General features: G+C 31.5%; 1 protein-coding gene across 3 annotated transcripts in view; it reads right to left on the reverse strand.

Moving 5' to 3' along the window:
- Window positions 1–23,311, reverse strand: part of HDX (highly divergent homeobox) — a 184,626-nt gene that overhangs the window by 137,752 nt on the left and 23,563 nt on the right. For all 3 annotated transcript variants that reach the window (XM_072955848.1, XM_072955847.1, XM_072955846.1), the window contains exon 2: window positions 4,444–4,590. In XM_072955848.1, the coding sequence (XP_072811949.1) occupies window positions 4,444–4,590 (147 nt within the window). The remainder of the gene's footprint in view (window positions 1–4,443; window positions 4,591–23,311) is intronic.

The raw sequence follows: 23,311 nt of genomic DNA on the forward strand, positions 1-23,311 counted from the left end.
TATAAATCATACTTCAATACACATCAGGGATGTGCATGCCATCTTTGTTCTACTGGTCCATTAGAATGCCACATTAGAAAGAAAACTGCTGGGCTTTTTGATATTTTTAAAGTACCCTCCAATGTACAAGAGGCCTGGTTTCCCCACACCCTCATCAACACTTTGCATTATCTTTTAGTTGTATATAATTGCTGTTCTGATTTGAATTTCTATGGTTACTATATTACTTTGATAGAGTTGCTTACCCAAAACGAATTTTTATATTGGAGTATTTGTCTTTTTAAACTGATTTATAAGAGCAATTTTCTACTAGAGATAGCAACACTTTGTCACAAGTTGCAAATATTTTTCCCTGTTTGTCATTAATTTATTGTAGTTATTTTCTTCTTTATGCTTTTCTTTACTTACCAAATTTTATGCAGTGAATATGTATTACTTTTATAAACAAAAAATTAATAAAAATAATACCAGTGCTTGGCATTTAAGACTTGATTATAAAATATGTACTTTTATATAAGTAATTTATTTTAATAATCTTACCAGTATTACACTGAATCATGATTCTTCTTAAAATACACAATAAGAAACATTATGTCCCATAAAATGATTAGTAAACTTTACAATTATTTCAAAAGGCCTACCATATTTTAAACTACCAAAACACGTTAATCTATTAAGAATCTTAAAAAATAAATAAGTGAAACATTAAATGAACTAGCCTTGCATAAACATGGTGCAGAGTGTATCTGGTCACCTTTTGTGTGATGTGTTTTTGAAGACCAAATAAATTATCCAATTTTCAATGTATATTTACATTCTATACAACATTAATGTTATTGTAGTGCTATAAATAAAAGCCAACATGTATTGAATCTCCACTGTGTGTTCATATATATATATATATATTATATATATATATTAGCTCTTTTGCTAGATATTATTTTTCTAATTGTATAAATGAAGAAACTGAGGTGCAGAAATATTAAGTAGTTTGTGGAAGGATATCCTGCCAGCTAGTGGCAGAGCGAGGAATCAAAACCAATTTTACTTGACCTCAGAGCACATTCTCCTTCCACTATGATGAGAAACTCCTGAAATGGAGTTGGCCATCTCTGTTGGTCATTTTACTCTTGTAATTAGTACTTCTGTAATGAAGAAAATGTTCCAGAAACTGAAATGTTCCATTTTGCTTCACATGAGGCTGTGGGAATTTAAAACTCCCTCTGATTTAGTTTTACTAAACATCAGAGGTGAGAATTTCAAGCAGAAGGACAAGAGAAGAAGACAGGAGAGAAAAACTAAAAGGCTTTAAAGTATACACACAAGAGAAATATTTTAAAAGAAATGTTTGGGGATAAATATAATTTCAGTGTATGGTTTGAAAAGGTGAATATTATAAATATTCAAAATAAGTTACTATGTTATAGCTTTTCAAATATGAAAAATATATGTGGGAAGCATGATGCACTTGTTCATAATTTTTACAAAACTATATAAGCATTACATTTTAAAACTTTCAATGGGAAAGCAGTGAATTGGTAAAATTTGAACTCAAGAACTATTACATCTGGAGGGCAGCTCCAGGCAAGATTTCTAAGAAAACAATCTACCAAGTTCTCATTACAATACCTTCCTTAACACAGAAATTTTAAGAGTAATCTTAGTGCATTGCAAATTTACGACTTATATAGTTTCATAGGTCATATATATACATATATATATAGTTACTTATATAATTTACCAGATATTTGTATCATGTACCCATTAAAAAGTAAAATACAGAATATCACATGCATATGAAACTCAGCTATCTAACAACCTCACTTGTTGAGAATGTAGCCATTGTAGATGTCATTAAATACATGTACTTTATTGGAAGAACTATCTTTGAACTTAAAGCTCACTTTCTCTTATTTTACACACAATTTAACCAAATCTGGTTTCCTAAACTATAATAAACTAGAAATAAAAAAATAGGAGAGGTATTGGTAATAGAGACTGTTGCTGGAGGCACCTTGATAGCACCAAAACTAAGAATGTCCATTAAATATTGCTCACTAAAAAGGAGAAGAAAGGAAAAATGTGATAATCGATGTAAGAAATCATTTAATAGTCTGGGGTTATTTAGTAGAGGAGAAAATCACCCCATTTACTTTACCATGTTGTGAGTATTATTATTTTATAGCAAGTACAATCATTGATTTGCATAGTAAAATTCTGAGTCTAAAGGAAAGGTTCAATTATTTTCAATAATCTCTATTGAAGTAAAGTAGGAAATTATATACTTAAGAAATATTTTACATCAAAATGTTGAAAATGAAAATTCATTACCTGAAGGTTCCCAATAACTGAATTAAATTTTACTAAGTCATTTGGTTACACAATCCAGAATTTACCAATGCTTATAGGATATAAATGATTCTCATTCCAAATGTTTCATTGGTGTGAGAGAAAAAAATGGATCAAACAAAATTGATATGATGAGAATTTAATAAAACGATACTACATAGAATAAAAAAGAAAATAAATTTGAGTCGCCAGTCCTTGGTGTCCGTAAAATTATTTTTCAGTTCTTTCTTAGAAATTTAAAGTATCCAAACTTCTTTTCCTTTTTCTATACCTCCTTCTTTGCTTTCCTGTTCCTCTACCCCACTATATTTTTTTGCATGGATGTTTTAAGCTTTTAAGTTCTTTCTACATTAGGATCAAGTTCTTGTACAGTGGAATTTAAGTTCTTTTGATAAAAAAACACAACAAGTAGTATATTAAAATATTAAAGGAAGATATCTTTCAAGTAGAACATATAGACCTAGCAAAATATCCAGCAGGGGAGGTTGTGGAATAATGAGTCTATAAACAACTCCCTTCTCCTCTGGCTGGAAAAGCTACCAAATCTGTCTTGAAATTTAGATGAGGAAGATTGAACTTCTCTAGAATTTACACTCTCCTAGAACAGAGAGAATGAATATGTTTTACACAATTCCTTATAACTTAGGAAACATTTTACTTGTAAGCTTAAAGTCCACGAGTTTATTTTTTTCTTTCCATTATTTGCTACAGATTTCACACCATTTGGAGCATAAATATAGACATTTATATTTCAACGCTCTCAATATTCAAGTACAATCAAGTAAGTTATTAAGGGGAAAATTCCAATAGCAAATTCGAAATATGGAAGGTCACAGTCCACAAAGCAGCTGCCTAAGAAGATGTTTCATTTTAAAGTAATGGTAAAAATAAAAGAAAAAAATAAAGAAGTTGCTGCAGAAAATAAAAACGAGTTTGTACTTATAAAATGGAACTATCATCAACTTGAAATATTACACATTTAAAAGTACTTTTTCTAAGGCAATTAAATTTTTTTTCTCTGAGATTTTCTAAAGGTATTTCAAGTAGGGAATTTAGCGCTATCAATAAGAGATATTTCTAGTTCTTACACAAGTCTGAGTATGATGGTTGATCTCGGCAAACAAGAAACAGATATCCTGGCTATTTCACCCATAGAACTGGTGGCATAATTTCCTACTTGAAGGTGAATATATCTTTCAGTCTTTAAGAAATAGATTTCCCCCAACATTATTTTGGTCAAGGGATTTTTATATTTAGGGTCTTTGAAAGTTCCTCCAAGAGAAAAATAAACAGAAATCCTCTCTCTTACCAAATTAGTCTAATGAATGACAAGACTGAGAAAGCTGCTAATCTTTGAATCGCTAAGGTTTCACGCCGGGAAGATTTGTAGCATGTTTAGACAAACATGGAAGGACTTAATGCACTCAATAAAATCTGTGACTAGTTCTTTTAGATTTCTTTCTTGCCTCCTCTCTATGACCTTCTCATTGCCTTTCCCAAATGTGTAGCAGCTCTGATTTTTACAGCTGAATAACTATGGCTGTAATAAAGGAAATTTTCCTCTCTCTCTCAGGATTTCTTGTCCCTTACTTGCTGACCCATTAAAGTGCATACATTTTACTTAGAAGGAGGAAGAAGTATTCACAAAAAGACTAGGTTTTCCTAAAGACAAAAATACTAAAGTCATAAATGTCTGATGAAAAAAATTCAAACACAGTAAGAAAATATGCTAAGTCCCTTGGTAAATGCCTGTTTTACTGATATCAATTTGGAAGATTATACCTAGATTAATTCTAGATTTAAATAAAGCACAAAATCAACAACTAATCCTAAAGGTACTCATTAGTTTAAAGGACTGAGATTTTTTTTAAAGATTTTTTAAAATGCAAAAGTTTTAGTGCTTTCAAGGTTTTTATAGAAATAAATACAGACTAAATGATTAGCTCTTTATTAAAAATCAGTATTTTTATACCAAGTAAATGAAGCTATTTATAAAGTTACTGACTTCATACCCTGATAGTTTTTCTCATATTAAGCAATTATCACTTGTAATAAAAAGCTATAAATTCAAGAGTTTAAGACCTCAGTACTTACCCTGACTACACTGAAGTCCAGCTTAGTCTCCTGTGCACACTGTAATATGAGCTGAAAGCAATTTTTACTTTGATTTGTCATTCCATTTTCATAATAACGCTGTAAAATCCTTTGTTGTTCTACAGTAAATACAGAACGTAGATTCATCTAAAAATAAAAGAAGATACTCTGAAAATTGTAATAAAAATTGGGTATGTGTAGAATTTGCATGTTTTTGTTTTTTGATACAATTTCAATGCTTCCAAGCTGCAAGATTTCTTTAAGTGAAATAATCCCAGTAATGGGCAATAATTTGTGTGCTAAAGGGAGACAGGTTCTTACTGAAAATAATGCATACTGTGAACAACACTTATTGAATTTGTTCAGAAAAGGCACCAACTTTAAAGACAAAAAAGATAAAGATAAAAGCCCTTATCTGGCTAGTGTCAGTGCATGGGGGAAAATAGTTTCTTTCGCTGAAATAAATATTTATGGCTAGTAAAGCCAGAGATGGCGGTATGGCGGAAGCCAAACGTGGTCAATTATCAACAGGGACACTCACTGTTCTTTGTCAAGCAAGGCATCTGGCATATGTCTTACAGTCAGAAGCTGTGCTCTGGAACAAAAGGGTGCTTTTATTTTTTTCTTTTTTCTGGGATAAAGGGGTTCGTTTTATATATTAAATGAAAACCTCTCTTTAAGCTTAAAAATATACAGGAAGGTTTAGTGACTGTGAAAATGTATGTGCTTTAGGCAATACTAACCAAATAATCATTTTAATAACTGTAGTATGTAAATCAATCATACATTTTACTAAAAATAAACCATGTAAACACTATGTATTTTTAATTGACACCTTTATAATTAGACAAGAGAAATTTTAAAAACCTTTATCATTCCAGCCAATTGATTAGATGTTTAATATTAAGGGAAAACAACTCTGTGAATCTCACAAATAAAAGGCAGGTCAACCTTTTCATAAAAGAGATGAATTCTAGCAGTACGTCTTATAAGGAAGAACTCTTGTAATTAGATTAAGGACATTTCAGGTTCCTGTTAAAAGTTGTCACACTGAAACTGATATTCCTAAAAGTTGACAGACAGAAAAATAAACCTTTTCTAAGGAATTAATCTCTTCAAAATCAGGAAAACAGCAACAACAAAAAACATAAGCTAAATCGAACAGAAATCATTCTAGTATACTGGGTATGGAAACAACCAAATACACTGGCAAGGAAATAAAAAATAATTTCCCTTTTTAGAATATTTTGAGCAACAAAGCAGTCTCATAAAGAAAGTAAAGACAATCATACACCCATCCACTGCAATCTGTACACCTAACTTTTTTTTCTTGCACATTCAAACATCTTCCTATTTAATGTTAAGAGATCTAATAGGAAAGTTCCTCCCTGGAACATTCAGAAACAAGTAACTCCACTTTATGAAGGGGATCTCATTCAAGTACACCAATGTGTAAGTATAAACCTCTTATCTGCAATCTGACCAAATATTCAAGGATGTTTGGGCCAGAGGGTAGGGGTGGTATTTGTCAAAGCAATATTGCTGTCATGTCTGCCAGCTTTCAGAGCAATTTGGGGTTCCTTTTCCCAAATGTTTCAGCTACAGTCAGGAGAGAAGCCAGAAGATGGAGGTTAAATACTTGAAATACCTCATCTGGTGTAGATTAAGAAGCAAGGTACTTTGGAATGAGATCTGAGGATGTTGATAAATTTAAATTCACTAATACATAATCAGGGTAATGGTTCTGATCCTTCTCTGCAGGGCTGTAATTACTACAGAAAGCCTAAAGTGCATGATATGGGTGATCCCCAAGTGTCCTGATATCTGCCCTAATAATGTAGGAATGTCATCATATGGTATTTTTCTTTCTCTTTCTGGCTTACTTAACTTAGAATGACATTCTCCAGGAGCATCCATGTTGCTACAAATGGCATCATGTTGTCATTTTTATGGCTGAGTAGTATTCCATTGTATAAATATAACACCACTTCTTTATACAGTCATCTGTTGATGGACATTTAGGCTGTCTCCATGTCTTTGCTATTGTAAATAGTGCTGCTATGAACATTGGGGTACATGTATCTTTTTGAATTAGAGTTCCCTCTGGATATATGCCCAGGAGTGGGATTGCTGGATCATATAGTAAGTCTATTTTTAGTTTTTTTGAGGAATCTCCATACTGTTTTCCACAGTGGCTGCACCAAACTGCATTCCCACCAACAGTGTAGGAGGGTTCCCTTTTCTCCACAGCCTCTCCAGCATTTATTGTTTTTGGACTTTTGAATGATGGCTATTCTGACTGGTGTGAGGTGATACCTCATTGTAGTTTTGATTTGCATTTCTCTGATAATGAGCAATATTGAGCATTCTTTTTCATGTGCTTTTGGCCATTTGTGTCTTTAAAGGCACAGCAGGTCCTTCCCCCTGATACCAATAGCCAACTCTAGATGATGAACACTAAACAGATTTATAGAGTCAACAACCCTGACAATAGACAATGATGTGACCCTTTTAGGTTTTCCCTTAAATTCAGTAGCAGCAGTAGCAGCAAGAAGGCCCTTTGCTCAAGAGATCTACTAGTTTTCTTTCAAATTACAGGAAGTTAATTTTTTACCACAACAACTAGATAAACCCTTATAAGCAAAATAACTTGTCATTATCCTCACCTCCCTTAGTTACCTTGGTCTATGGAGTAGCAAGTTATTGAATGACTACACAGCCAAAGTTACTACCATTTGCACAAAAATCAGGAAAAGCATAAAAACTTTCATTTTAAAAGTTTGATTGTTATTTATGTGAAAGATGAAATGACAATCCATTGGTTTCATGGAAATTGAGGCCCACTGGTTGGGGTAGGGAGGGTAACTGAATTAGAGAATTAAATACTGAAAATAAGTAATTTAGCTTTACTTCATAACTTCCTGATTTAATACGCTTTGCATTGTACCAGTCACTCAGAACATGCATCCCATAGGAATATGACCTGTGTCCTACTCTCAGCTCCATAGCAGGCTTGGGTAAATTACTTAGCTCCTATGAGCATACATTTCCTAGTTTGTAAAATTCTGGATTATATGGGTTGTCTTACTTACCAGTCTGGGTTGTTACAAATAATTTAGGGTATATGAACAACTCATTTTTTAAAAAATTTAAAACATGTTACAATGGTAACGTGTTTATATTATTAAGGGTAACTAGGTCCTTCAATTTATCTATCATAGTCAGGTATGGGATTTCTTAGGTTGCTGGCAGCTTTAGGATTTGGTGTTTTAATGAAAACCTTGAACCACTGGAAACAGATTAAATTGTGCTAAGTAAGTTCTATTCAAACAAGCAGAGCAATGAGTAAAATATTTTAGATGTATTGCTTCAGAAGTACTTGAAAAATACAGCTTTGAAGAATAACTACCTTCTTAGGAGTTCCAGATAGATAAGCTATATTTTCACGTTAGAATATTTCAGATAAATTCCTGTGTAATACTGTTCTTATATATTTGATGTCATACTTAAAACTAGCTCTAATAATGTCCTAATTATGTCTTAACTGGCTGAATGAATTGAAAAGTACCAAAAATTTTTACTCACAAGTACTTATTCTTGGAAATTCCAATTTTTAAAATGAGATGAATTCATAAAATAATCACCAATACAAACAGAATACATTGTTTCTAACATTCAAAATTTGAATTTTGTGTAAGCCATTGATTTTTGTTTGTTTGCTCATTTACGAAGAGTTGAGCTTAGATTAATATAACACCTTGAATATCTTTATCTTGGCCAACATGTCTTTATTAACATTGTCCTTTTTATCCATTATTACTATTCATTTTTAAATTTACAAACAGGAAAACTCACTGTTTTGGTGTACAGATTTATGAGTTAAAACAATCATATATAGCTATGAAACCACCATCACAATTAAGACATTGAACAGTTTTATCACTCCCAAAAAATCCCTTATGCTGTTTCTTTATGCTCAATCTCTCCAGCCACCCAGCCCTTGGCAATCACTAACTCATTCCTATAGTTTTGACTTTTACAGAATGCCATATAAATGAAATAATAAAGTATGTATTTCTTCTGAGACTAACTTCTTTAATTTAGCATAATGTGTTTGACCTTTTAGGGGTCACTGTATATTCTGGATACAAGTCCCCTATTAGCAATATGATCTGCAAACATTTTCTCCCCATTTGTGGCTTGTCTTATTATTTTATTCACAGTGTATTCAACAGAGAAGTTTTTATTTATTTTTTTCACTTTTTAAAAATTTGTATTCTTTTTCATTGAAGTATAGTCAGTTTACAATATTGGAGAAATCTTTTAATTTTGATGAAGCCCAATTTAACACTGTTCTTTAGTTTTATGAATTGTGATTTTAGTGTCATATTTAAGAAAACTTTGTCTAGCACAAGGTCACAGAAACTTTTTCTTATGTTTCTTCTAGTAGCTTTATATTTGTGCATTTCTCATTTAAGTTTAGGATCCATTTGGAGTTAATTTTTTGTATAAGATGTGAAGTACAAGTAAAATTTTATGGCTTTTTTCCATATGGATATCCAATTGTTCCAGCATTATTAATTAAAAAAAATTGGATTGTTTTCACCTTTGTTTAAAAATCAACTGACCGTGTATATGTGCCCCTATTTCTGGACACTCTTTTCTGTTCCATTGGTCTATGTGTCAATTCTTTCATTAAAACCATACTGTCATAACTAATGTAGCTTTATAGTGAATCTTGAATCAGAAAGTGAGTCCTGTAACACTGTTGTACTTTTAAAAATCAATTTACCTATTCTACATCCTTTACACTCTCATGTAAATTTTGGAATCAGTTTGTTGATACCCACAAAAAGTCCTGCTGGGATTATGTGTGGGATTGGACTGAATCCATAAATCAGTTTAGGGACAACTGATATGTCTTCCAATTCATGAATATGATATATATCTTTTTAATTATTTAGATGTTGTTTGATTTCTTAGAGTTTTTCAGTTTTCAGCATACAGATTCAGTACATAAGTCTGTTAAATTTATACCTGTGTATTTCTTGTGTGTGGATTTTGGGGGGAGTGGTTATTGTAAATGGTATTTTTTAAACCATGGTAACTATAGTTAAAAATAACGTACTGTGTATTTGAAATTTGCTAAGAGAGTAGATCTTTTTTTTTCTTCATTTTGTGTTCTTTATTTAACAATAAATCTTAGACACCTTTCTGTATCAGTATATGGCTTCTTCATTTTTCACAGCTATATAGTATTCTATCAAATGGCTTTACCATAATTAATTTAACCAGTTCCTTCTTGGTGGATGCTTGACTTGTTTCCATTCTTTTTTTTTATTGATTCATAATCATTTTACAGTGTTGTGTCAAATTCCAGTGTTCAGCACAATTTTTCAGTCATTCATGGACATATACACACTCATTGTCACATTTTTTTCTCTGTGATTTATCATAACATTTTGTGTATATTTCCCTGTGCTATACAGTGTAATCTTGTTTATCTATTCTACAATTTTGAAATCCCAGAGAGTAGATCTTAAGTGCTCTCACTACATCAAAAATAAAAAAGAATTATGTGAGGTGATGGATATATGAATTACCTTGATTGCACTAATCATTTCATAATATATTTATAGGAAACCATCACATTGTACACCTTAAATATATGTAATTTTTATTTATAAATTATATCTCAATAGAGTTGGAATTAAATTTTTTTCCGATTGTTCATTGCTAGTATATCAACATGCAATTGATTTTGGTATATTGACTTCGCTAAACTCATTTATTGGTTCCAGGAGCTTTTTTGTTGATTGTTTGGTATTTTCTAAACAATTATGTCATCCACAAACAGAGAAAGGCTTATTCTTTTCCAATATGTATGCCTTTTATTTCTTTATCTGGCCTCATTGCCCTGGCTAGTACCTACGGTATAATGTTTAAATAAGAGCTGTGAGAGTGGACATTCCTTCCTTGTTCTCAATTTTAGAGGAAAGGCATTGAGTCTTTCATCAAGTGTTGTGTCAGCTGTAGATTTTTCATATGCTTTACCAGGTTAAAGAAGTTCCCTTTTATTTCTATTAAACTGAGAGTTTTCATTATTACTACTATCAGTATCATCATCATGAATGAATATTGAGCTTTGTCAAGTGAGTTTTCCTGCATCTACTGAGATAATTGTACAGATTTTGTTCTTTAAACTTTTGATATGGCTAAATATACCAATTGATTGTCAAATGTTGAGCCAGCCTTCTGTTCCTGGAATGAACACCACTTAACAGTGATGTATTTTTTTTAATTGAAGTTTAGTCACTTTACAATGTTGTGTCAACTTTTGGTGTACAGTGTAATAGTTCAGACATACATATACATACATTTATTTCTTTTCATATACTTTTTCATTATAGGTTACTACAAGATATTGGATATAGTTCCCTGTGCTATACTGTATTAACTTACTGTTTATCTATTTTATATATAGTAGTTAGTATTTGCAAATATCTAAGCCCCCAATTTATCACTTCCCACCTCCTTCCCCCTGGTAACCATAAGTTTGTTTTCTATGTCTATTGTTTGTTTTATATGTTGATTTCACTTGCAAATATTTTGTTGAAAATGTTTGAGTCCGCATTCATGAAGGATATTTACCTGTGATTTTCTTTTCTTGTATGTGGTTTAGTTCAGGGTAGTGAGTTTGGAACTGTTCCTTCTACTTATATGTTCTGGAAGACATTACACAGAATTATCATTTTTTCATCAAATCGTTGTTAGAAATCACCAATGAAACCATCTGAGCATGGAATTTTCTTTGTTGGAAAGTTTTAAGCTATGCATTACATTTCTATGTTATTCGATTTATTTTTTTATACTATTTCTTTTATACTAAGTTTGAGCAGTTTGTATCTTTCAACGAATTGGTCCATTTTATCTAAGCTGATGAACTTAGAGGTGTAAAGTTTCTTATACTCTTTCCTTATTACTCATTTAATGTCTACAGGGTCTATTATGATGTACTTTTTCCTTCTAGATATTGGCAATTTGCTACTTCTCTTTTGTCTTGATCATTTTGACAAGAGGCCTATCACCTTTATTGATCTTCTAAAATAATTAGCTTTTCATTGTTTCTTTGACGTTTGCTTACTGTTTATCTGTCTTCATTTACATTTATTTCTGCTCTTATCTTTACTATTCCCTTCACTCTGCTTTATTTGGACTTAATTTGCTCTTCTTTTTTCTAGTTTCTTTAGATGGGAACTTAGATTATTGATCTTTGACCTTTCTTCTTTTCCAAATATAAGCAATTAATGCTATAAATTTACTTCTAAGTACTGTGTTAGTTGCATTCTACAAATTTTGATAGGCTGTATTTTTTAACAGCCTTATTGAGGTGTAACTGATATACAAAGAGCTGCACATATTTAATTTCTACATTTTGATGAGTTGGCCTTATGCAAAAACCAGTGATACCATCACCATAATCAAAGTAATCAACATATCCAACACCTCCCAGAGTATCCTTGTGTCCCATTGTTTGTTCTGTAGTAAGAACACTTAACATGAGATCTACCCTGTTAATAAATTTTGAAGTGCACAATACTGTATTGTTAATTATTGGCATTATGTTGTACAACAGATCTCTAGAACTTATACATTTAGCATAACTGAAACTATATACCCATTGAATAACAACGTCTCATTTCCCTCACACTCCTGGCAACCACCATTGCATTCTCTGCTTCTGCTTGATTATTTTAGATGCCTCATATAAGTGCAATCATGTGGTATTTGTCCTGTGACTAGTTTAATTCACTTAGAATAATGTCCTCTGGTTCATCCATGTTTTTGAAAACAGCAGGATTTCTTTCTCTTTAAAGACTAAATAATATCCCAGTGTATGTGTATATTACATTTTCTTTATTCATCTGTCAATGGACACTTGGTTATTTCCATACTGTGGCTATTGTGAATAATGCTGCAATGTACATGGGCATGCAGATATCTCTTAAAGATCCTGATTTCAATACTTTGCATATAGTTGTCCCTTATATCTGTGGGAATTGGTTCCAAGACCCCCCACCCACCCACAGATACCAAAATCCAAGGATGTTCAAGCCCATAACTGTCAGCCCTCTGTATCCATATATTTGTGAGTTCCATATCTGCAAAGACAAAGGGCTGACTGCACCCAGAAGTGGGGTTGCTGAATCATATGGTAGTTCTATTTTTAACCTTTTTGAGGAACCTCCATACTATTCGCCATAACTTCTGAACATTAATTTATATTCCCACCACCAATGTACAGGGGTTCCAATTTCTCCACAGCCTTGCCAACACTTGTTATCTTTTTTTTTAACAAGTGTGAACATCAAACACCAAAAAATCAACTCAAAATAGACTAAAGACTTAAATATAAAACTTCAAACTGTAAAACTCCTAGATGAAAACATAGGGAAAAAGCCTCTGGACATTGGTCTTGGCAATTATTTCTTAGATATATCACCAAAAGCACAGGCAACAAAAGCAAAAACAGACAAGTGAAGCTATGTCGTACTAAAAGTATTCTGCAAAGCAAAGGATAAACAACAAAATGAAACAGCAACCTACAGAAAGAAAGAAAACATTTGAAACCATATGTCTGATAAGGGTTAATTTCTAGAATATATATAACTCCTAAAACTCAATAGCAAAATAACTAATTATTCAATTAAAAATGGGCAAAGGGCTTGAACAAGCATTTATCTGTAGAAGACATACAAATGGTCAACAGGTATTTGAAAGATGCTCAACATCATTAATTATCAGGGAAATGCAAAACAAAACTATGTGACATAAGGTATATTTTCCTTGTCATTCAGTTCAAAATATCTTTAATTTTCCCTTATTGTTTAATTTAAAATATTTAAGTATTTTCTGTATACCTCTGTTATTGATTTCTAGTTTAGTTGTGCTTATGATTAGAGAATATATTTTTTATGACTTCAACTGTTTTAAAATTTTTGGAGTTTGTTTTATGGCCCAGACAGAATATGGCTTCTTTTAAGGAATGTTCCATGCACACTTGAAATGAATGTATATTTTGGCTGTTGTTGGGTAGATAGTTCTAAAAATGTCAATTAGATAATGTTGGTTAGTAGTGTTGTTCAGATCTATATCCTTACTGATTTTCTGACTACTTGTTCTATCAATTACTGAAAGAGGAATGATAAAGTTCCCAAGTATAATTGTGGACTTGTCCATTTCTATTTTTAATTGTATCAGTTTTGCTTTGTGTATTTTGAAGATCGGTTGTTAGGGACATACAAAACTAACTAGCAAACATTGTTCCATCTTTTTGGTATATTGATACTTTATTTATTATGTAATACCTCCTCTTTATTGCTCATACTAATCCTTGTTCTACATTCTAATTTGTCTGAAACTAATAAATACACTTCAGCTTTGTTTTGAATACTCTGTCACAGTATGCAATTTTCTATCATTTCCCTTTAATTTATGTCTTTATATATAAAGTAGGTTTCTGATTTACAGATGGGCTTTAAAAATCCATTATTACAATACGTATTTTAATTAGAGTGTTTAGATCACTTACATTTAATGTAATTACTAATATAGATGGATTAACCATACCATTTTATTAGTTGTTTTCTGTTTGTCACTCTGACTTTTTGTTCTTCTGTTCCCCTTTTCCAACTTCTTTTTTTATTATTTGAAAATGTTTTTGGAGTGTTTTAATTCATTGGTTTTTGGACTACACTTCTTTGCATATTCTAAAGTGGTTTTTCCACTGACTTTGGTCTCCATGATTTGTTATGAGAAAACCATTATCATTTTCAAATCTTTGCTTTCCAATATATATTGTTTTTCTCCAGCTGTTTTTAGCACTGTATCTTTGGTTTTTAGCAGTTTGATTATAATGTCTCTGGGAATGATTTTCTTTGAGTTTAACTTGTTTCAAAGGATCTTAAATCTGCAAATTTTTATCTTTCAATATGGTTTTCAGCTATTATTTCTTCAAATATATTTTTTCTACACCAATCTATTTCCTGTCCTTTTGGAACTTCAATGACATGAATACCATTTGATATCATTCTAAGGTTCTGTTCTTACCTTTTTTTCCTCTCTTGGTTAGATTGAGTAATTTCTCATGATTTATCTTAAAGTTCATTAACTATTTTCATTGGCATCACCATTTTGTTATTGAGTCCATATGATGACTTAAAATTTTTTCATATATTTAATTTCTCAGCTCCAAAATTTTCATTTTCTAGTTCTTACAGTTCCCTGGCTGGGAGCTATACTTGGACAAAAGCCTCAACAGAAAATAAGGAAAAAATATGAGAATCCACCCATGTATGGTCACTTCTCCATATCCTGACTCTCCCCTCCCCAATCCACCTGCTTCTGTTTACATGCCATGGTCCTCAGGTAGTTACTTTTAAATTTTCATCTAGAGATGTCATCTGTAATCAGCAGGAGAGATACACTGTAGTGATCTTACTCCATCTTGCTCAGAACTGGAAGTCTAGTATTGTATTTTTAAAATTTAGATCATACTAAACTTTGAGAAACTTTGTTCCATGTCAGATTAAATATATATATATATATATATGTAAGCTTTACCAAAGACCCATATTTGGGGGCTGATATTAACTTTTGAGAATTTTTTTAAAAACATGGAATGATTTTTCCCTCAGGAGCATTTATAAATGAAAATATGAATCATTATGATTTTGAATAAATTAAAGCCTAGAAAATTTGGAGGTAAATGAAAGATATTAGTAATAATATTTCCAGGTATTTTTCTTGGCATTTTAATTTTCTTGACCTTGCCAATACATGGTTTATGTGTAATTGTATACCGTTTACTCTTTCTGCATAATTTAGTGAAAAGATATTTGAAGGTTCTCCATTTACCACTATAATTCCCATTTCTGAAATGTTTTTGGTAATGAGTCATTCTAGAAAGCTAAAGTACACATTTCTTCAAGCAATAAAGCTTTATTTTTCGTAAGTCTTAACTATTTTAGATGGAAATATTTCTTAAACACAATATACACTCTCCTGAGTTTTTAAATGGTATGAAAAGTTAATAACAAACTATCTTTTATGAGACAATTTATAATGGGTCCTCACCATAAACATGATTTATTAAACGATGCTTTAACAATTGTGTAGAAGTGTTTGTCTCTTCACCAAAAGACTTTAGATTCTTGAACATGCTTTTTATAGTTTGTCTCTTACTCTCCTTGTTGTCAGCTATCATTTGTCATGCTATCAATGGGCTTGCCTTTAAAAGCAATTCCCTTTCAGTCTTCACTTTTGCTAGGTTTTGTTTTTTCCATTAATTTGTTTCTTCTAATTTGATGAAACATAGAAATTTTTAGGAAAGGCCTGAGAAGCTCACTCATAACTCTAATGTTTGGGCTTTACCTTGTAGATTATGTGACACTTTCCTGAGTTTGCTGGAAGAATTCTATATAATTGAGAGATAACTACTGTGTTCCTTTATTCTAGTAAAGGCCCATTATAAGTTAAAATGACTATTTCATTTCACACACTATGAACTGAGCAGTAGTGGAATAGAAAGTGCGATTAAAATCAGTGTCTCTGAGCATGTGGGTATATGATAATGGTGAAATATAATTTATGACACTAATTGTTTAATAAACTGAACAGCTGTCACCTCTCTTGTTCAACAGTAAGGCTAACAAAAACATTAGATTAAATATTATATTATTCTTAATGACACAGAAGAAGTGTGGCTGGGGTTGAGAATACAAAGTTGTAGAGTTCTGGGGCTTTTGAATTAATGTATGTATTCCACTTCTACATCATTTAGTCATCCTATCAATTTTTATGTCCCAATAATAGACAAAGGGAAGTCAGCAAGCCAAGTTCACCACTGATGATTTTTAAAGAAGGGTTCTACACTCAGCTGTCTGTTATAATGTGAAACAATCTTATTTGCTCTGTCTTAACCAATCAGGGAGAATTAAGGGTATAGCAAAGGAGAAGAATTTCCTTAACTTCATCTCACTACACTGTAAGCTTCTGGGGGACATTGAGCAAATTTTCACCTATTTAATTCTCCAGCATCTAGAACAATACCTAGGAAACATAAGTGCTCGAAGAATTGAAATGTGTTACATCCACTTCTATTTCCTGAAAAAGTTTGTGTAGATTTGATATTATTTCTTAAGTGTATTTTTTGTTTGTTTTGTTTGTTTGTTTGTTTGTTTTTAGAATTCAGTAGTGTAGTAATTTGAGCTTGGAGATTTCTTAAAAGAAAGACTTAATTACAAATTCAGTTTCTTTAATAGATAAAAAGTGTTCAACTATTGTATTTTTTCTCCAATAAGCTTAGGTAATTTCTGTCTCTCAGATAATATGTACACTTACTTTAAGTTGTTTACTTTCTAGGCATAAAGTTAATAGTCCATTAGTATATTTTTAAATGTCTGTACAGTCTGTATTGATATCCTTTCCCTTATTCCTGATATTGGTAATTTACATCTTTTCTCTGTTTTTGTGCACAGCTTTTTCTCAATGATCCAGCTTTTGGATTCATTGCACTTCTCTATTCTTTATAATTGAGGTATAGTTGTTACTATATTGTGCCAGTTTCAGGTATACAGCGTAATGATTCAGTATATATTGCAGGTTATATTCCATTTTAAGTTATTACAAGATATCGGGTGTAATTCCCTGTGCTATATAGTATATCCTTGTCACTTATCTGTTTTATATATGGTAGATTGTATCTGTTACTGTTTTCTATATCACTTATTTCTGCTCTAATAATTTCCTTCTTCCTGCTTGTTTTGGGCTTAATTTGCTCTTCTAGTTACAGTTTAAGGCAAAGCTCAAGTAATAGATTTTCAAACTTTCGACTTTTCTACTCTAAGTGTTTAATGCTCTAAATTAACCTCTAAGCCTTGATTTAACAGTATTTCACATATTTTGATATATTGCAATTTGATTTTCACTGATTACATAGAGCTTTCTAATTTCCCTTGAAGGCTCTCTTAGACACACTGGCTACTTACAAGTGTGTTGTTTGGTTTCCAGATATTTGGCAATTTCCCAGATAGCTTTCTTTTGTTGATGTTTAGTTTAATTCCTTTATGATCGAAGAACATCCCTCATATGACTTCAGTTTTGTAACTTTTGATAGTTTGTTTTATGACCCTAAATATGCTCCATATTGATCAATTTTCCATGTGTTTCTGAGAATAATGTGTATCCTGCCCTCTTTGGACAGAGTGTACTAGTCAATTAGGTTGAATTGGTTGAAAGTGTTGTTCAAGTCTTATATAGTTATTAATTTCCACTCTACTTGTTTTAGCAATTACTGAGAGAAGGTGTTAAAATCTCTAATTGTATACTAACTAGCCTGTTTCTTATTTCTCTTTTATCAGTTTTTGCTTCAGATATTTTGGAGCTCTGTTATTAGGGACATATATATTTAAGATTTTTATATTCTGTTAATGAATTGATCCCTTTATTAATATGAATGATTTTCTTTATCTCTGATATTTTTCTCTGAAATCTTCTTTATCTGATATTAATATAGTCAACTTTCTTTAGATTCATTGTATATTTTTTAAAATTTACTTATGTTTAACCTATTTATTTATTTATATTTTGTTGGGTTACTTGCACACATTACATAGATGACTTAAAGTCTCTTGTGACAATACCTGCCTTTTAACTGGTATGTTTTCACTATTGTGCAATTAATATTATTGGTATAGTTGGGCTTAAATACAATCTTTCTATTTGTTTTCTATTTGTCCCACTTGTTTTTTCCTTTTTTCCTCTTTTTCTATTTCAATATTAATTAAAATTTTTTATAATTCTATTTTATCCTCTTAATTAGCTCATCACTCTTTGTCGTGTTGTTTTAATGATTGTTTTAGTGACCATTGTATAAATCTTTAACTTAGAATCAAGATAATTTATCATAATATTATATATATGACTTCACATATAATAGAAGACTCTTACAATTGTATACTTCTATTTCTTTTTTTTAACATTTTTTATTGATTTATAATCATTTTACAATGTTGTGTCAAATTCCAGTGTAGAGCACAATTTTTCAGTTATATATACATGAACATATATATATTCATTGTCACATTTTTTTCTCTGTGAGCTATCATAAGATCTTGTATATATTTCCCTGTGCTATATAACACCATTTGCAGCAACATGGATGTATACTTCTATTTCTATTCTGTCTTTGTGATATTGTTATATATTTTGTTTTTACATGTTATAAAACCTCAACAAATGATTATTTTAAAAATTAAATAGGTAACTTTGAAAGTGATTTTTAAAAATTAAAAGATCATACATATCTACCTACATATTTCTTTTTTCCAGTACTCTTCATTACATTGCATAGGTCCAAATTTAAATTTGGTATCATTTTCATTCTGCCTGAAAGATTTCCTTGAACATTTTTGGTAGTGCGTTTCTGCTGGCAATGAATTTTTTTCTTTACAACAAGTAGGAAATTCTTTTATTTTGCTTTGATATTTTGATATTGAATTCTAGGTTGAGAGATTTCTTTTCCTTTCAGTACATGAAAGATCTTGTTCCACTGTCTTCTGGGTTGCATTGTTTTCAACAAGATGCCTCCTGTCATTCTAATGTTTGTTCCCCTGTACATAAGGTGTCCTTTTTCCCCCTGGATACTTTTAAGATTGTAGTTTTCCTTTGGATTTCAGCAATTAGATTAGGAGAACCCTTGAGCCATTTTCTTCAGCTTTCTTCTCAGAATTTGTTGAGCTTCTTGACTATGTGGGTTCACAATTTTCATCAAATTTGGAAAATTTCCATCTGTTAATTTTAAAATAATTTTCCTCCCCTTCTCACCTTCTGGGACTCAAAAAACATGTATATTACATTGAGTGTATTGTCTCACAGCTCACTGTTGCTCCATTCATTTCTTTTACATGTATTTTCTTTTATCTCTAGAATTTCAATTTGGATCTTTTAAGTAATCTTCTATTCCCTCATTGGGATTGTGCTTTCCTCTGCCTTCTTGAACATAAAGAATATGGTTATAATAGCTGTTTTTACATTCTCTACTAACTCTATAGTTTATTATTTTTCATTCTGTTTTTATCATTGTTTCTTCACACACTGTGAGCTGTATTTTCCTGTTTCTTTGCACACTTTCTTAGTAATTTTTCATTTAATGGCAGATATTGCAAATTTTGTTGTTGGGTACTGGATGTTTTTGTAGTCTTTAAATATTTTGGAACTTTATTCTGGTATATATTGAAGTTACTTGGAAATGGATTCATTTTAGGTTTGCTTTGTTAGGTAAATCTAGAATTCCATTTGGTCTAGGCCTAATTTGTCCCATTACTAAGGCAATACCCTTCTGAGGAACTTTCTAGGTGTTCCATGAAATACGAAGTTTTCCAGCCTGACTGTTGGGAAAGTGAACTATTCCTGGTCGTGTGTGAGCTCTGAGGATTGTCTGTCTGATCCTTTCTAGTGGTTCTTTCCCTGTCTGCAACAGTTTTCTAATGCAGTGGAGTTGATCAGTAATCAGCTAAAGACTCGAGGGGTCCCTCTGCAAATCTCTATAGCTCTATCTATGTGAAGTTTTTTCCATTCTGTGAGCTTTCTCCTCTCCATTACTCTGTCCCTCAAATTCTAGCCACCTTGACCTCCTTAAAGTCTAAATTCTGTCTCCTCAATTCAGAGAGACTTCCAGGCTGTTGGGTTCCTTTTCCCTTGGTTGTGGTATGGATACTTTCTCCAGGCAATGAATTGGACCCTCACAGGGCTTATCTTGTTTGTCTCCCTTCTCTCAACAGTCATGATCCTGTGCTACACTTTGTTAAATGTTTGAAATCTATTGCTTCATACATATTTTTACTGTTTTTGTTTGTTTGTTGATATTTAAGATGAGAGGGTAAATCCTGTTCCTATTCATCATGGCTGTAAGCTGTTCAGGTGGCCTTTTGGAGTGGTGAAGTGGGAGCACTGTTAGGAGTCAAGACACTTCCATTCTTACTAAAGTTCACTACTTGCTAGTTTTGTGAACTTAGGGCAGGATAATTGACCTCTTAGGCTTCAGTTTCTTCATCTGGAAAATAAGGTTATAAAACCTGGGCTACTCTTCTTCACATGATGAGTTATTTTCACTAAAATACTTTGTAAACTGTAATGTGCTATGCAAAAGCTATTTTTGTTAATTGTAAACATTTACGTAACCAACTGTTCATTCCTACTAAGAATAATTATTTTAACATATACCAAACCACTCCCACATCATTTGTATATAAACTTTATATGGAGGAAATATACATGAATATATTATCATGGCAAAAGGAAGACTGACCCTGACCCTCTTTCATTTAATAAGAGTTTGAGCTTTTAAAATTTTGGAGAATGCAAATAAAAAGCACAACACCAATGAGCATGGAGTCCATGTATGTGTATGCCTCTGCATAATTTTTAATGTAAATTTAATACTAAAAATAAAAGGCTATCATATTAAAGTAGGAGAATTCTATCAAAAACTGTTATTAAACGGTGTTTTATTTAGCAGAAGCTTGATTAAATATACAATAATTAACTGACACTTTGAACTTAATGAAATTTGAATATGTGTTAAAAATTGCTATTGTAAATCTGTTCTCAGAAGCTGTCTCTTTAATCTATTATTTACATTTAATGATCCTAATCTTTGCAAACATCAGTTCTCTTTATTCAGTTAGTTTATAATTAACTTGCCAGAATTTGTAGACATTTCACAAAATAAATTTCAGCATCTTCTAAGCATGAAGTCAAGTAATAGGCATTGTGTCTATTCAAATACCAGAAAGGGTATTCATTATTTATTTATTGGTCAATAGTTACTGAAATGCATTGCACACATCTTTTTTTAGAAATATAATTCACCTCTATCACTTAGGTGGAAATAAGAAACAGGAAATTTTAACAACAAACTATCATATAACTTTCTCAGGGCACAAAGAAATTGTACACTGACCTCATTTTAAAAAACACTTAAAATTCTATGAAATTAATGTTCATTTTTTTCCAGCTACATAAAAGCTAAATATATACATGGGCACAAATGCCAAGACAATTTTATGCACACATTTTCCATATGAATATATGAAAAATATATCTACAGTGACATATACCTCTACATCTACATGTCTAATGTCTAAATTCAAAGAGGATAAATGTTTGTTCAAAAAATAGCATTAGCCAAAAAAATAGCATCAGCAAGTAGATATGCTAGATCTCAGATTGTTTCATCAATTATAACAATTTATTAGCTTTTAATGACACTTGCTTTTACCTCAGAGTGGTAATGTTAAAATAATAAAATACTTTTAAACTACAAACACCTTATCAAACACTCGGGTGTCAAAACTCACAACAAAATTAAAAAGATCAATTTCAAACAGATAAATGGGTGGACAACAGAAGCATAAACATGGCGTCAATTGGATAACTGATTTCCTGTTGTCTTTCACTCTGCCTTCATACAATCCCACATGCATACATTCATACAGAATATATGACAATGAATGACCAGTGATATATAGCATCTCCTAATGATCTAAATAGTACTTTGACCCATATATATTTGTTCACTAAATTGTTTTTCTTTTTACTTCTAGCCCCCAAAAAATTGAGTGAGTAAATCATTTCTATCTTTTACTAGTTCAGGAAAGTGATTTCACTGACATAGCATTGACCACTAACATCTTGCAATTCACATTCTAAGTTAATACCTTTAAATGTAGATTGCATTTTAACTTACTATTGAGGGAAGCTCTATAAAATTTCCTACAGCTGCACATTGCAAAAGTCATTTTTAATAAATTGTTCATTATATCAAAATAATCTATAGGTCTATTGAATTTCACTATACTGTTAATTTATCCTTATTAGTTCTCTCTTAACATTTTTTCATCATCCACCACATAACTTCACCCTACCTTATTCTATCTCTTCTCTCACTCACTCCCAGTAAGAATTCTCAGTAATAATCAAAATTTGTTTTTAAAAGGTTAGAGTCATATTTCTTCACTTAAACTAGATATTCTTTTGGTGTTTTGTTAATCAGATTTACATATTATATGTTAAGATTTAAGGGTAGTTTTACCTAGAAGCAAAGAGATGGACTGTTTGATTCTCCTCTCCCTTCCTTTCCTGATTTTATTGCAAAAGCTTTCAAAAATTTAGGGGGGGAAGTATATACCCTGCCCTTTGTGGGTTGGAAGGAGGTTTCTCAAAGCACACCATCTGATGTTAAGTAGGTAAGAGTATAGTGTTGAAATGACACACACATATTTAATTCATCAAATAGTGGAAGCATAAATTTATCCACACAAATAATTGTAATAGACTAAGAAACTGCTTAGTGGCTTAAAAACCTCATGAAGTGCAACTGAAATCTGATAGTCACAGGTGAGACTTTCCTTTCTTCTTTCTTTAAAAGAAGAAAACAAAATCGCAAACAAAATCTTTCCTATACTGCCCAAATCTATCTTTGGGTCTCTGTTTGAGAAACTCTACCTTAAGGTATTCAATTCATTCCATCAAATGTATTTTAATTGTGACTTACGACTATAAAAGAGAAGTTTTGTTGTTTTACCTAGTGGGCCTAGTGGGAGGGCTCTGTGTGAGAGTGAATACATGCATATTGTGGGGTTTTCATTTCAAGATTATCAGTGAAATAAAACCCTTAAACTTAAAATTTCCCAAAACACTTGTAGACCTCTAAAAACACGTGCTTGGACCCCTAGGAGTCTACAGACCTTAGTTTTAGAGAGACTGCTCTATGTTGAGCCTGTGACATCAAGATAGAAAACTTATA

The sequence above is a fragment of the Vicugna pacos genome, chromosome X, assembly GCF_048564905.1.
Source record: "Vicugna pacos chromosome X, VicPac4, whole genome shotgun sequence".
Classification (NCBI taxonomy): Eukaryota; Metazoa; Chordata; class Mammalia; order Artiodactyla; family Camelidae; genus Vicugna; species Vicugna pacos.